Source organism: Bos grunniens, chromosome 1 (assembly GCF_055505025.1).
Source record: "Bos grunniens cultivar Pamir isolate PY7600 chromosome 1, Bosgru_T2T1.0, whole genome shotgun sequence".
Lineage (NCBI taxonomy): Eukaryota > Metazoa > Chordata > Mammalia > Artiodactyla > Bovidae > Bos > Bos grunniens.
Genome location: NC_141165.1, coordinates 112,741,707 through 112,756,907, shown reverse-complemented (window position 1 = coordinate 112,756,907; position 15,201 = coordinate 112,741,707). Strand labels below are relative to the sequence as shown.

The 15,201-nt window shown below is 36.9% G+C and overlaps 1 protein-coding gene across 3 annotated transcripts in view; it reads right to left on the bottom strand.

Annotated features, from left to right (window-relative positions):
• The window catches only part of TOMM70 (translocase of outer mitochondrial membrane 70), a 37,273-nt gene that overhangs the window by 4,043 nt on the left and 18,029 nt on the right, over positions 1–15,201 (bottom strand). For 2 of the 3 annotated variants that reach the window (XM_086410013.1, XM_086410031.1), the window contains 6 exons: positions 12,695–12,902; positions 10,084–10,218; positions 8,798–8,905; positions 7,823–7,939; positions 2,852–2,949; positions 2,126–2,248 (listed from right to left, as the gene is read on the bottom strand). In XM_086410013.1, the coding sequence (XP_086266139.1) occupies positions 2,126–2,248; positions 2,852–2,949; positions 7,823–7,939; positions 8,798–8,905; positions 10,084–10,218; positions 12,695–12,902 (789 nt within the window). The remainder of the gene's footprint in view (positions 1–2,125; positions 2,249–2,851; positions 2,950–7,822; positions 7,940–8,797; positions 8,906–10,083; positions 10,219–12,694; positions 12,903–15,201) is intronic. The other variant, XM_086410021.1, reaches the window with a different exon arrangement.

Sequence of the window (15,201 nt, the reverse complement as noted above, 5' to 3'; positions counted from 1 at the left end):
AGTACTGCACTCAATATGCCAGCAAATTAGGAAAACTCAGCAGTGGCCACAGGACTGGAAAAGGTCAGTTTTCATTCCAATCCCAAAGAAAGGCAATGCCAAAGAATGCTCAAACTGCGGCACAATTGCACTCATCTCACACGTGAATAAAGTAATGCTCTAAATTCTCCAAGCCACGCTTCAACAGTATGTGAACTGTGAACTTCCAGATGTTCAAGCTGGATTTAGAAAAGTCAGAGGAACCAGAGATCAAAGATTTTTGGATCACTGAGAAAGCAAGAGCATTCCAGAAAAACATCTGCTTCTGCTTTATTGACTATGCCAAAGCCTTTGACTGTGTGGATCACAATAAACTGTGGAAAATTCTGAAACAGATGGGAATACGGGACCACCTGACCTGCCTCTTGAGAAATCTGTATGCAGATCAGGAAGCAACAGAACTGGACATGGAACAACAGACTGCTTCCGAACAGGGAAAGGAGCACGTCAAGGTTGTATATTGTCACCCTATCTGTTTAACTTATATGCAGAGTACATCATGAGAAACGCTGGGCTGGATGAAACACAAGCTGGAATCAAGATTGCCAGGAGAAATATCAATAACCTCAGGTATGCAGATGACATCACCCTTATGGCAGAAAGCAAAGAACTAAAGAGCCTCTTGATGAAAGTGAAAAATGAGAGTGAAAGTTGGCTTAAAACTCAACATTCAGAGAACTAAGATCATGGCATATGGTCCCATCAATTCATGGCAGATAGATGGGGAAATAGTGGAAACAGTGGCAGACTTTATTTCTGGGGGCTCCAAAATCACTGCAGATGGTGACTGCAGCCATGAAATTAAAAGAGGCTTGCTCCTTGGAAGAAAACTTATGACCAACCTAGATAGCATATTAAAAAACAGAGACATTACTTTGCCACCAAAGGTCCATCTAGTCAAAGATGTGGTTTTCCCAATAGTTATGTACGGATGCGAGAGTTGGTCTATAAAACTGAGTGCCGAAGAATTGATGCTTTTGAACTGTGGTGTTGGAGAAGACTCTTGAGAGTCCCTTCGACTGCAAGGAGATCCAACCAATCCATCTTAAAGGAAATCAGTCCTGAATATTCACTGGAAGGACTGATGCTGAAGCTGAAACTCCAATGCTTGGCCACCTGATGTGAAGAACTGACTGATTTGAAAAGACCCTGATGCTGGGAAACATTGAAGGTGGGAGAAGCGGATGACAGAGGATGAGATAGCTGGATGGCTTCACTGACTCAATGGACATGAGTTTGAGTAAATTCTGGGAGTTGGTGATAGACAGGGAGATCTGGCTTGCTGCAGTCCATGGGGTCACAAAGAGCTGGACACGACTGAGTGACTGAACTGACTGACTGAGGAATCAGTTTCTATACTCTTCAATTAAATTGAGGACCATATAATCTCAACCTTTATAAAGACAGATAAAAATCAACTGAAATATTTGGAAAGCACCTAAAGTTCAGTACCTGGCCTAGAGTAGATACTCAAATGGATGACAATGCCAGTGTCAAGATGGCATACGACATTAAAGTCTATGGCATACGCAGTTGTCATCTGTTAATGGTGAATCTCAAGTGCAACTCTGGATAAACATTTACAGAAATCAAGAAGTTATGAAAAAGTCAGAACTGCAAAAATCTTACCCAACTCCCTGATTTGAAAGAAAACTTGAGGGCTCAGAGGTGATGGTCCAAGTTCCCCAGCCACTTGGCTGTAGCAAGATCTATGTCTTTGGGCAATGTGGCTGCCAAGCCTTGTGCTACAGTGCACTGCCTACGTACAAGGCAGACATTTCCCTCCAACAGAAGTGACACAGGTGACAGGAGACACAACCATACAGCAACTCTTTAAGATCAAGCTTCCCTTTTAATGCATATGCTTGACTTAAACAACTTTTATGTTTTGATTTTTAAATTGAAAAAATATGAACCCAAGCAAATCAAAGTTGTATAGTTTCAAGGGAATCTTGCCTCCAAAGGCATGTTTAAGACTTAGAAATGCAATGAATAATGACAATAACCTATCTATAATGAAAAAAACAAAAAGATAAATATCTATGGAGCTTCCCTAACTTTCCTAAGGACAGACTATAGAAGTTACCTTTGTACTTCAATAGTTCCCATGGTTTCATATGCAAAATCACATTTATTGTCAATTTCAATAGCCTTGCTGATAAGCTCCAAACCTTTATCCAGATCTTGCTTCCACTGAAGTTGAAGTAAACTGCAAATGCAAAACAGCAGTCAGATGTGACCATGGCCCAGTATCAATTCTGCTCTCAGTGAATTTATAATTTAATTAATAAGGAAAAACAAAATCTAAAACAGTATAATCAACATCAAATCGGTTTTTTCTCCCTCAACTTATAGTGGTTTTGTAGTCTAAATTCCTTATTATGAAGTCTAAATTCCTTATTATAATGGTCTAAGCTCTATTATTAACTTCCTTTGCACAGCTTAATGTTTTAATTTGTATAATTTAAGTGAAGTTTTAAAAATGATAATTTAAGTATACTAGAACAGGAAAAACCTAATTATGTGTCTCCTTTTTGATACAAGTAACATTTGACAGGATGTTCAGAACTGAAATCCTTAAGCTAGAGTGCAAGTAGCACATTTACTAATTATTGTATAATAATAAACATTATTAAAAAATAAAAGTTAAAAAAAAGTAACAGTGAAGCATTCATAGCAATGAAGAAATTTTTCAATTAGCTCACTGACTCTATCACAGTCCCCTTTCTCAGTGAGCAAAACAATTCCATTTTATTACTGTGCAAGCAGTTTAGCTTTTTTACTGAAACAAACAGACCCCCAAAATACATACCCTTTATGAACATATGTTGTGGCATTATCTGGTTCCAAATTAATACATTTATCATACATTTCATCAGCTTTGCCAAACTGCTGTTGATCTGTTAATGCCTATGTGAAGAGATACTTCAGTTAAATTTAGGTAACTGTATCCCTAAGGAGTTATAACTATATGTTGCTTATTAATCATTAAAATTTACTTCATTTAACCATTCATAACCAAATTACTGTTTTGAGGTGACTGTTGTTTATTTGCTCAGTCGTGTCTGGCTCTTTTGCAACTCCATGAACTGTAGCCCGCCAGGCTCTTCTGTCCATGGAATTTTCCAGGCGAGAATACTGGAGTGGGTAGCCATTCCCTTCTCCAGGGGATCTTCCTGACCCAGGGAGTCTCCTATGTCTCCTGCATTGGCAGGTGGATTCTTTACCACTGATGCCACCTGGGAAGCCCTGTTTAGGGTATTAAACTTAATTTAAAATGTTAACCCTAAAAACAATACTTATTTGGAAGGATAAGTTCAGATAGGTATGTTAATGGTTATCAGAGTCAATCCTTAAAAATAATTGGTGAAAGAAAAAAAGGCTACCATCAACTTTTAAGGCAAATCCCATGGCACAAATGGAAGGCTTGGTTATGTGGAGACGAGACCATGCTCAAACTGTAACTCTGAGAGTTAGCTGGCATCTAAGCTGAGCTTCAGAGCTCAAAGCAAAAAGTCATACTATGTAACTAAAATATAATTCCCTCTAAATATATATAAATTAAAAGTTGCAAACATCAGAAGAGGGACCAAAAGACAGAAATTTAGTGCAAACAGACATAATAGTGCTAGTGCTGGTAAGACAATGCTCAAGGAAGCCAAAACCTATTTTGAAGTTAACACAATGACGGATAAATATACAATTATGAAACCTCTGCTAAAGAGTTTAATGTTGGTTTCTTTAAAAGCTACTTTACTCTTTTAGCTGCTTATAGAAATCTGAACCAAAAACGCCCTTCTGAATTTCATTTCAGTGATGAGGATGGTTACCTTCTGGTTTGTTTCGAATTAAATCCTAAACACAAGTGTACTATTCAGTACATATGTCATAAAATTATGTGTGTTCGTCTCACTTTAATTTCTGTACATGCTATAAAATTTTATATATTATAGTACTCAGATGACCATTATATCTACTACTGTGGGCAAGAATCCCTTAGAAGAAATGGAGTAGCCATCACAGTCAACAAGAGACTGAAATGCAGTACTTGGATGCAATCTCAAAAGCGACAGAATGATCTCTGTTTGTTTCCAAGGCAAACCATTCAATATCACGCTAATCCAAGTCTATGCCCCAAACAGTAATGTTGAAGAAGCTGAAGTTGAACATTTCTATGAATACCTAAAAGATATTTTAGAACTAACACCCCAAAAAGATGCCCTTTTCATTATAGGGAACTGCAATGCAAAAGTAGGAAGTCAAGAAGCACCTGGAGTAACAGGCAAACTTGGCCTTGGAGTACAGAACGAAGCAGGGCAAAGGCTAATAGAGTTCTGCCAAGAGAACGCACTGGTCATAGTAAACACCCTCTTCTAAAAACACAAGCGAAGACTCTACACATGGACAACACCAGATGGCCAACACTGAATCAGATTGATTATATTCTTTGCAGCCGAAGATGGAGAAGCTCTATACAACCAGCAAAAACAAAACTGGGAGCTGACTGTGCCTCAGATCATAACTCCTTATTGCCAAATTCAGACTGAAATTGAGAAAGTAGGGAAAACCACTAGACCATTATGACCTAAATCAAATCCCTTACGATTATACAGTGGAAGGGAGAAATAGTTTTAAGGGACTAGAGCTGACAGACAGCGTGCCTGATGAACTATGGATGGAGGTTCGTGACATTGTACAGGAGACAGGGATCAAGACCATCCCCAATAAAAAGAAATGGAAAAAAGCAAAATGGCTGTCTGAGGAGGTCTTACAAATAGCTGTGAAAAAAAGAGAAGCGAAAAGCAAAGGAGAAAAGGAAAGATATAAGCATCTGAATGCAGAGTTCCAAAGAATAACAAGAAGAGATAAGAAAGCCTTCCTCAGTGATCAGTGCAAAGAAATAGAGGAAATCAACAGAATGGGAAAGACTAGAGATCTCTTCAAGACAATAGAGATACCAAGGGAACATTTCATGCAAAGATATCTTGGGCTCAATAAAGGACAGAAATGGTATGGATCTAACAGAAGCAGAAGATATTAAGAAGAGGTGGCAAGAATACACAGAACAGTACAAAAAAGATCTTCACGACCCAGATAATCATGATGGTGTGATCACTCACCTAGAGCCAGACATCCTGGAATGTGAAGTCAAGTGGGCCTTAGGAAGCATCACTAGGAACAAAGTAAGTGGAGGTGATAGAATTCCAGTTGAGCTATTTCAAATCCTGAAAGATGATGCTGTGAAAGTGCTGCACTCAATATGCCAACAAATTTGGAAAACTCAGCAGCGGCCACAGGACTGGAAAAGGTGAGTTTTCATTCCAATCCCAAAGAAAGGCAATGCCAAAGAATGTTCAAACTACGGCACAACTGTGCTCATCTCACACGCGAGTAAAGTAATGCTCAAAATTCTCCAAGCCACGTTCCAACAGTATGTGAACTGTGAACTTCCAGATGTTCAAGCTGGATTTAGAAAAGGCAGAGGAACCAGAGATAAAACTGCCAACATCTGCTGGATCACTGAAAAAGCAAGAGAGTTCCAGAAAAACATCTATTTCTGCTTTATTGACTATGCCAAAGCCTTTGACTGTGTGGATCACAACAAATTGTGTAAAATTCTTCCAGAGATGGTAATACCAGACCACTTGACCTGCCTCTTGAGAAATCTGTATGCAGGTCAGGAAGCAACAATTAGAACTGGACATGGAACAACAGACTGGTTCCAAATAGGAAAAGGAGTACGTCAAGGCTGTATATTGTCACCCTGCTTATTTAACTTCTATGCAGAGTACATCACGAGAAATGCTGGGCTAGATGAAGTACAAACGGGAATCAAGATTGCCAGGAGAAATATCAATAAATTCAGATATGCAGATGACACTACCCTATGGCAGAAAGTGAAGAAGAACTAAAGAGTGTCTTGATGAATGTGAAGGAGGAGAGTGAAAAAGTTGGCTTAAAACTCAACATCCAGAAAACTAAGATCATGGCATTTGGTTCTATCACTTCATGGCAGATAGATGGGGGAATAGTGTAAACAGTGGCTGACTTTGTTTTCTTGGGCTCCAAAATCACTGCAGATGGTGGCTGCAGCCATGAAATTAAAAGACACTCCTTGGAAGGGAAGTTATGACCAAACTAGACAGCATATTAAAAAACATAGATATTACTTTGCCAACAGAGGTCCATCTAGTCAAGATTATGGCTTTTCCAGTAGTCATGTATGGATGTGAGAGTTGGACTATAAAGAAAGCTGAGTGCCAAAGAATTGATGCTTTTGAACTGTGGTGTTGGAGAAGACTCTTGAGAGTCCCTTGGATTGCAAGGAGGTCAACCAGTCCATCTTAAAGGAGATCAGTCCTGAGTGTTCATTGGAAGGACTGCTGTTGAAGCTGAAACTCCAATACTTTGGCCACCTGATGCGAAGAGCTGACTCATTTTAAAAGACCCTGATGCTGGGAAAAGATTGAAGGCAGGAGGAGAAGGGGATGACAGAGGATGAGATGGTTGGATGGCATCACTGACTCAATGGACATGAGTCTGAGTAAACTCCGGGAGTTGGTGATGGACAGGGAGGCCTGGCGTGCTGTGGTCCACGGGGTCACAGAGTTGGACATGACTGAGCGACTGAACTGAAAACTGACAGTACATGCTTTCACAATTAATAAGTCAGCATGCAGTTAGCAACCAATGTATCATTTGTTTAATTGTCATTCTGTCTAGGAATTAAAGACTGAATAGATAAGATTTCAAACTGAGGTTAAAGAATTCCTGGGTTGTACTTCATATCCTAGAATTTCAACCCTATGCAGGGGTGTGTAGGACTTTTACAGAATTGATCCAACACAATTCAATCTTCTCACAGTCCCTCTCAATAATCCTTGAAAAAGAAAGTTTTACTCCTGTGGAAATTTTCTTATAACTTGACTAATGATAGCATGAAGGAAATCAGAAACAAATCAATAAACCTTAAGGATATTTGGAGGTAGGAGTCTACCATGGATGGTCATATTTAAGTGCTTCCTGTTTCTGTGGGTTTGGGGGGTTAAGGTAGGAGGGACAAATTTCTTTAGGCTAAAAAGAAAAGACAAAATATATAGAATTTTGAGATGGCTGGGATTTGAGATACCACAAGCAGCTTTTAACTTAAGATTAAGCCACAGCCATTCAGATATTATTTAGTTTGAGGGAAAACTCTTTAACTGTGGGAATAAGAAGCTAATCATTTTCATCTAAATGGATGATTTAAAGTTAATAAACTTTTAAAGAGTTCAAACTATGATTAAAAGTGAAAATAATGCAAATTTAAATCCAATTTTCCATAGTTTCAATTCTAAATCAAGGAAAGCATCAAGAATTTTGGACAAATCATGGTTTAAAATAAGCTGTTATAGACTAACCATTTAAAAGAACAGTAATCAAATAGAAAGAAAACTTTTTCCAAGGACATTTTCCCCACCAACTGCATGCAGTAAATTTTCCTAAAGTAATTAAATTTTTATAAATCCAATCGAAATGAAAACGTGAGGGAAATGCTCTATTAAAGTTTCCCCAGATTACAAGTTTAGGGCCACAGTTTTTAAATTATGTAACACAGAAAAGAAGCCCCATTGAGGTGATTCAGGACCATCCTGAACATCCTGAGAACCCGGAACAAAGTCGTTTGCTTCCACAGAAGCTACAACAAGATCCCTGTTTCCTGATTTCCACTCTAGGATTCAGGATATAAATGCAGTTCTTTACAGAACTGGCAACTGAAAAAATACGAAAAAATGACATTTACCTGGGCATATAATGCATAGCCTTCAGCACACCTTGGAAATTTCTTTATGACTTCTTCAAAACCTTTCATAGCTGCTTGGATTTGTGAAGAATTGTTTCCTGTATATGCCTGGCGATACTGTGTAAAAAATCAACAGAAGCCTGTCAAATCAAGAACTCAAAAACTCAGGAAATGTTAACATCTTATAATGGTCACACAAAATTACATAAATATTTCCAGAAAAGCAGGTAATTTGCTAACGTAATTTGCTGCGTCTAAAAGGGTTCCACAGGAATATCTACAGAGCAGGGACTCAAAGGCTTTGTACAATCAGGGCTTCATTGCCACTACACAATTTCCAGATGTTCAATATCCTAGCAGACAGACTAACTTGAAGTTAACTTTGCATATAAATAGGGGAATATTAAACTCAAAGAAATTTATTATCATTTTACTAAAAGCATTATAGTATCCTTCATCTGATAACATTTTCACTTGTTTGTAAACTGACTTTTTTCTTTAAAAGGAAAATTCTTTTAGGTCTCAGGGTATGGGGCTAATTGGAAATATCTCATCTCATTAGAAAAGGTCTTATTTTACCTGATTTTCAACTTTGTGTTTCTGAATAGCTCTACAAAGGTGAAATGAGAGGTACATTATATGGTGTCATGATTGCCAAGTATTTCCTTGAAATGCTTTTGTTCTTTGTACTGGCTTATGGTAAAGAGCAGGGAGAAGAAGAGCGCTGTTTAGGGGGCACATAAAATCAGGGACAAACGTCTATCAGGATGAACCAAATAAAGCACCCAGAGAAATACTGAAGCAGTACCTCAAGTAACATACACACTTCTATTTCTTTAAGCTGACATGTTTTTCTCCCTGTTTGTCACAGATTGAAGGAAAAAACGGAAGATTTTGTAGACAATGAGATACTCGTTTTTGTTAACAATGGGAAATACTGATGTTCAGGAAAATACAAAAGAAAGTAGAACCTACCAAAGCAAAACATTTCTGAGCTTGCGCCAGAGCAGACTCCGGTCTTAATCTAATACATTCATCAAAATCTGCTACTGCTTCTTCAACTTGATCAAGCAGTATTTTCAGCTAAGGAAAAAAAGTACACAAATAAGCACAGTTCAAAACAGAAACTACACCAGTTAAGCATGTACTGTGCCTTTTTGCATAATCAGCATAAAGCTAAGCATGGAATTATTAATATAGAATTACTTTCTAGAAACAGTGAATCAGAAAATCTTATAATTTTAAAGGAAAGGTGCTAAAACTTAGAACTAGTGTTCAATTTTTTAAAAAAGCACTATAAACCTACCAGTTTTTAATCACTCTTAAGTGATTTTTCTTCTAGAATATGAAATGTCTCTGTACTTTTAAACTTCAAAGTAGGGATAGATCAGACATTAAATAACTACATTTCATATTAATCTTAAGATACACCCAGTAAGGATCAAAATATCAAGAAGTTTTTAAGATTATCTCGATACTTCTTAAGATGCTCCAGGCAGAAATATTAGGTTAAAATTTTCCATTAGAAATGACTTGAACTTTTCTGTTATTATATGGATTAGTCCATACTTTCCACTCTAATGCACTCCAAGAAGCCACATCACACAAACAGATTTTTTTTTTAATTTTATTTAATTTTTAAACTTTACATAATTGTATTAGTTTTGCCAAATATCAAAATGAATCCACCACAGGTATACATGTATACAAACAGATTTTAAAGCCATGTTTTTCCAGATGAGGCTGAAATTGGGAACTGTTTTCTTCACTGCGAATTTTTACTAAAAACCCAATATGCATAGAATTATAAAGCTCTATTCAGAAGAGATTTTTTTGTGATACTGTCTAGATAGCTCAGGTTAATAATTCTTTACAAGATGCCTACAAAAATCATTCTGTTGATTCTAAGCATTAACTCAAAATGCTCACTGCAAGTTTTTTTTAATTTGTCACTAATTTTTTAATGCTTTACTCATTGAAAACCTATGAAGCAGAAATGCCTAAAAACCAAACTTGAACTGGCAACCCAACATTTGCAGCCTTCCTCTTCTCTCTCTTTTTTTAACAAGTAAGTATCAGGACAAATGTTCAAGATGGAACTAAACAAATGATACTATGTATCAAACTAAACCCAAACTAAACCACCCTGATACTTTGTTCATAGCTATCATCAGTGATATAAGAAAACTTTAAGACATTCTCAAAAATGCTATCAAATCCCTCAATTCAAGGATCAAAACGCCTTAAGAAAATTAATTTACCTGTCCTCGGTGGTGATAAACATCTGCATTCTGAGGATCGATGTCGGCAGCCATGTTAAAATCCTGAGTAGACAACAAAGGCTGCTGCTGTTGCATGTACATGCTGCCTCTTTTGATGAGCGCGTTTGCTCGAAGCTATATACCCAAAATGAGGAAAGATTCATCATTACTTTTTATTCTAATTTAGTTTTTTAAAAAATAACAGCTTTATTGAGATGTAGTTCACATACTGTAAGTCATTTTTAGTATATGACTAAAAATGTTGTGCAACCAGTCACCACTAGAAATGTTTTCACTGATCCCAAAAGAAACCTCATACACATTAGCAGGGACTCTATTTCACCTCTAATTCTCAGTCCCTGGAAACCACCATTCTGCCTTCTATTTCTACGGATTTGTATATTCCAGACATTTCACATAAATGGAATTGTAAACTATGTGGCCTTTCTGTCTGTCTTCTTTCACAAACAGCAGGTCTTCAAGGTTCATCTAAGTTCTAACATGTACATCATTCTATTTTAGGGGCTGAATAATATTCCATTGCATAGATAAATCAGTCTATTTATCTCTTCACCAGCTGGTGGACATTTGAGCTGCTTCCACTTTTTGGCTCTTATGAATAATGCTACTAAGAACATTCATGTACAAGTTTTTGTCTTGACATAAATCCTCATAGGTATATACCTAAGAGAGTAACTGCTGGGTCACATGGTAACTCTAGAAACCACCGCCTACTAATTCCCAAAGGGATTTTACCATTTTACATTTCTACTATCAATGTGTGAGAGTTCCAATTTTTTCCACATCTATATCAATACTTTTAATTGTCCAAATTTCTGATTATGGCCATTCTAGCGAGTATAAAGTTATACCTGATTGTGATTTTGATTCACATTTCCCTAAGGTCTAATGATGCTGAGTATATGTTCTTGTTCTTATTGGTCATTTGTGCATATTCTTTGGAAAAATGTCTACTCAGATCCTTTCCTATTTTTAAATTAGGCTATCTTTTTACTGTTACGCTATAAAGACGATTTAATATTGTCTGCATATCATTATCAGATATATGACTTGGGAATATTTTCTCCCATTCTGTGGAATAAGTCCCCCCCACCACTTTGTCATTTGTGCTGCTGGTGTCACACCTAATGAACCACTGCTTAATTTAAAGTACTGAAGATTTCCTCCTTATGTTTTTTCCTAAGAGTTTTATAGTTTTAGCTCTTACATTCAGGTCTCTGATCCATTTTGAGCTCATTTTTGTACATGGCATGATATGTACATTATTACCTGCCATTAGAACAAAGTCATGATCAGGAAATAAGAAATAAGATTCTTCTCCAAAGTTTTTTTCAAGGCAAAAGTACACAAATGTCCTCAATGAAACAAGTAAGAATGCCCCCATGATAATAACAAAAACAGAACATATCTGATTATCAGGAAATAAAGATAATTAGTACAAGGCTATCTTCAACTTGAAAATCTCATTTTGAAAAGGACTTTTAACAAATATTTATTTTAAATTACTTTTGTTTACAAGAAGTTAAGATAAAATTTGCCAGCAAATACTTAAGCCTTGAACACAACTTTCATTTTCCACAAAATACATGAATGATTCTTTTGGAGGTGAAGGAAGCCAGAGTTTACTTAATTCAGTGAGGAAAAAGAGATGTTAATTAACCAACAGTACTTTGGCGGCCGACATTTGTTCTTATTATGCTGAAATAGAGGGCTCATATAATTTAACAGATCCCTGCTGCTGCTGCTAAGTTGCTTCAGTCGTGTCCGACTCTGTGTGACCCAATAGACGGCAGCCGACCAGGCTAACCTGTCCCTGGGATTCTCCAGGCAAGAACACTGGAGTGGGTTGCCACTTCCTTCTCCAATGCATGAAAGTGAAAAGTGAAAGTGAAGTCGCTCAGTCGTGCCCGACTCTTAGCGACCCCATGGACTGCAGCCACCAGGCTCCTCCATCCATGGGATTTTCCAGGCAAGAGTACTGGAGTGGGGTGCCATAACAGATCCCTACCAAATCTCAATTATGAAAATAACTGCATATACACAAGAACACTTAGAAAATAAAAAGCTGTTCCAACCACACAACCGCAAAAACTTTTGATATGTTTCTACATTACAATATATTTTTAAATCTTGTTTTTTTCCTCATGTAAATAAACTCTTTCAGAAGACATTAAACATGTTTACTTTTTATTAAATGCATTGTATCTTCTTATACTACATATTGCATGTTATTTATAGTATTATAACATATTGCAAGTTATTTACATTATCTATAGCACTGCTACATCACCCTTACTCCTACCCAAATATAGTCCAATACAGTAGGCAGAAGATATACAGGGAAGCTGAAGCCAAAAGATGCTGTAGAAAAAACAATCCTTTCTTAGTTAAAGTTAACTATCACTGATATGTCTGTTTTAGTTTCACCGCACCAATTCAATCATTATTAGGTGTAGTTCCTTCGAAAACAAAAAATAAGTCTTTTGGAGAATGGCAACTGAAATGCCAAAAATTTGGCAAAACATACCTAAAAGCCTCATTTTTATTATTAATTTTTTTCACATGCACACACACAGAGTTTTAAAAGTACCTTCACATTAGCTTCTTGCAAGCTGATGACCTTATCTAAATCTGGTTTGGCTGCGTTGGCATTGCCAATAAGCAGGTAGAAAGTAGCTCGTAGTAGCAATGCTTCTGCCATGTATTTTCCTTGAGCATCTATTTCTTTTGAGCATTCACTTATGATTTTATCATAGTTTTCTTCTTCCATATACTGTTTGGCCTTTAAATATCCAGAACTGAAAATAAAATGAACAGAGGAAATTATAAATTTTATCTTTTATTACTAATAAAATGAGCATAACAAATTAACCAGCCAGTGCAGGACTGGAGGTGGTGGTGGAGGTGTGTGTGGGGGTAGCACCTTAGGACTTTCAATGTAGACTGGGATCTTCCTGTTGCCTTGGAGAGAGGGTTTTAAAAAGGAAAACAGCAGAGAAAATGGCAGAAACCTAGGGTTATTGTCCAGGCTTCAACATTTAGACACATGAAAAAGTAAGCGAATGACAGATTGAAATGCAGCATAGGAAAGGATCCTGTCTTATTCACCTTATCTGTGGCACACTGGTGGCACTCAACAGTTACTTTATGACCAACAGAAAGAACAGAGAAAGAGAAAATAATCAGGTGAGTTGGGGGTCCCAGAACGCAAGAGAAGAGGTGTGACCTGAGCTGTACTTTGTAAACATCACTCCAGCTGTGTTGTGAAAAGTGAACACTAAGGGAGCAAGAACTTAAGCAAAGGGAATAGCTAAAAGGCTCTCATCTAGAAGTTGTGCTATTTCACCTAGAAGAACAGACCTAGAATGAACAGGTGGGAATATCAAAGAAGCAGACTGTAGCCCACTAGGTTCCTCTGTCCATGGAATTCACAGGCAAGAACACTGGAGTGGGTTGCCATTTCCTACTCCAGGGGATCTTCCCAACCCAGCGATCGAACCCATGTCTCCTACATTGTGGGGAGTTTCTTTACCATCTGAGCTACAAGGGAAGCCCATCACTTTCAGAATGAATAGGTGGGAATACAAAAGCAGAAGACTCTTCCATCAAATAGGACTTAAAGAAAACACCCTTCTCTTACTTTTTAAAAAGCAATGACCACAATATCATCACTTGTCTAGGATGATTTTATTCACAACACTTGTAGAAGGGATTTTTTTAACTGAAAAGGAAAATTACACTAGATGTTCTTTAAGGGGGTCTTACAAATATAAGGCATATTACATAAGAAACAATATAAGGCACATTATGTAAGAAAATCATGTTTTCTTATTTCATTTGCTACCTACTCTGAATAGAGAGAATTGGCAAGTGACTTAAAAGTTATGTCAGTCAAAACTTAGAAACTCTGTGCTAATCTTTCCCATAATTAAAATTCTAATACTCCTGAACTAAGACAAAATAATTAGATTGGAAGTAATAATGGTTCCTATTTACTGAGAACCTAAGTTCTAGACGCTTACAAACATGACCCGTAAACCTCACAATAAGCCTCAAAGGTAATTATTACCTCTCTATCCAAAAACTGATAAAGCTAAGGCTCAGAGTAAAGTAGAATTTAAAAACTTAGGACCAACTCCAGTTAGTGTTCTGGTGAGAGACAGTTACGTCCAACCATCTCTCAATGTAGCTTTTAGAATAATGGTATTAAAACTTCATTGTAATTTTTCTGGAATTAGGACTACCTCCTAATCAGAAGAGGCAATTATTGGCATTACCCTCAACATTTACTTCCCATCTAGAATTTTCTTAAAGAGATTGTTCATCAACTAACAAAAATCAGAACATCTTGGCAAAATTATGCATAATATCCTCCCTTAAAAAAGGTGGCCAATAACGGTAGAAAAATTGAGAGATAGAAACCAAAAGCAATCTTTTCCCTTAAACATCTCAATACGCTATAGAGGCAAAATTATGCTTTGCTATGGGAACAGCATTCCCTTTTCTTCCAAACTCATTACAAAATGTCATGTTGGTAATAATATTGTGTGTTCTCTTGGAGAGGTGAGCTAGCCTCAACAGCAAAACAAAAGTACTGCTAAATATAAATGGATAAGCAGGCTCGATAGCTTATGTATTACATCCCTTGACTGCCAGTTGTAAACACAGCACCTTGTACTTTGACTTCAGCTCTCTAGAAGAGTAAACACAAACACAAAGAATGGCATTTTTCTAGGCATGCAGGGAAAACCTTGAAGATAGTCACTCTTTTGGGCACTTCTAAAAATTAAATTAGAAACTTCCTTGCACTAAAACATCTGGATATTGACCTACACAATCATTTTTTAAGTTAGTCTCCCTACTCAAATATAATTAACCACTTGACTCTCTGGGAACTCTCTTTAGAATATTATGTAGACCTTAAAAGCTGGGCAGACTCCTGGCAGTAAAACTTTGAGTTACCAAAGATGTAACATTCAGGATATAATAGACATGTGTGAGAAAAGAAGTATTTTTATTATTATAATATTATATACTATAATTTTATTATATTCATAAAGAAAGTGAAAGAAAGTGAAGTCACTCAGTCGTGTCCGA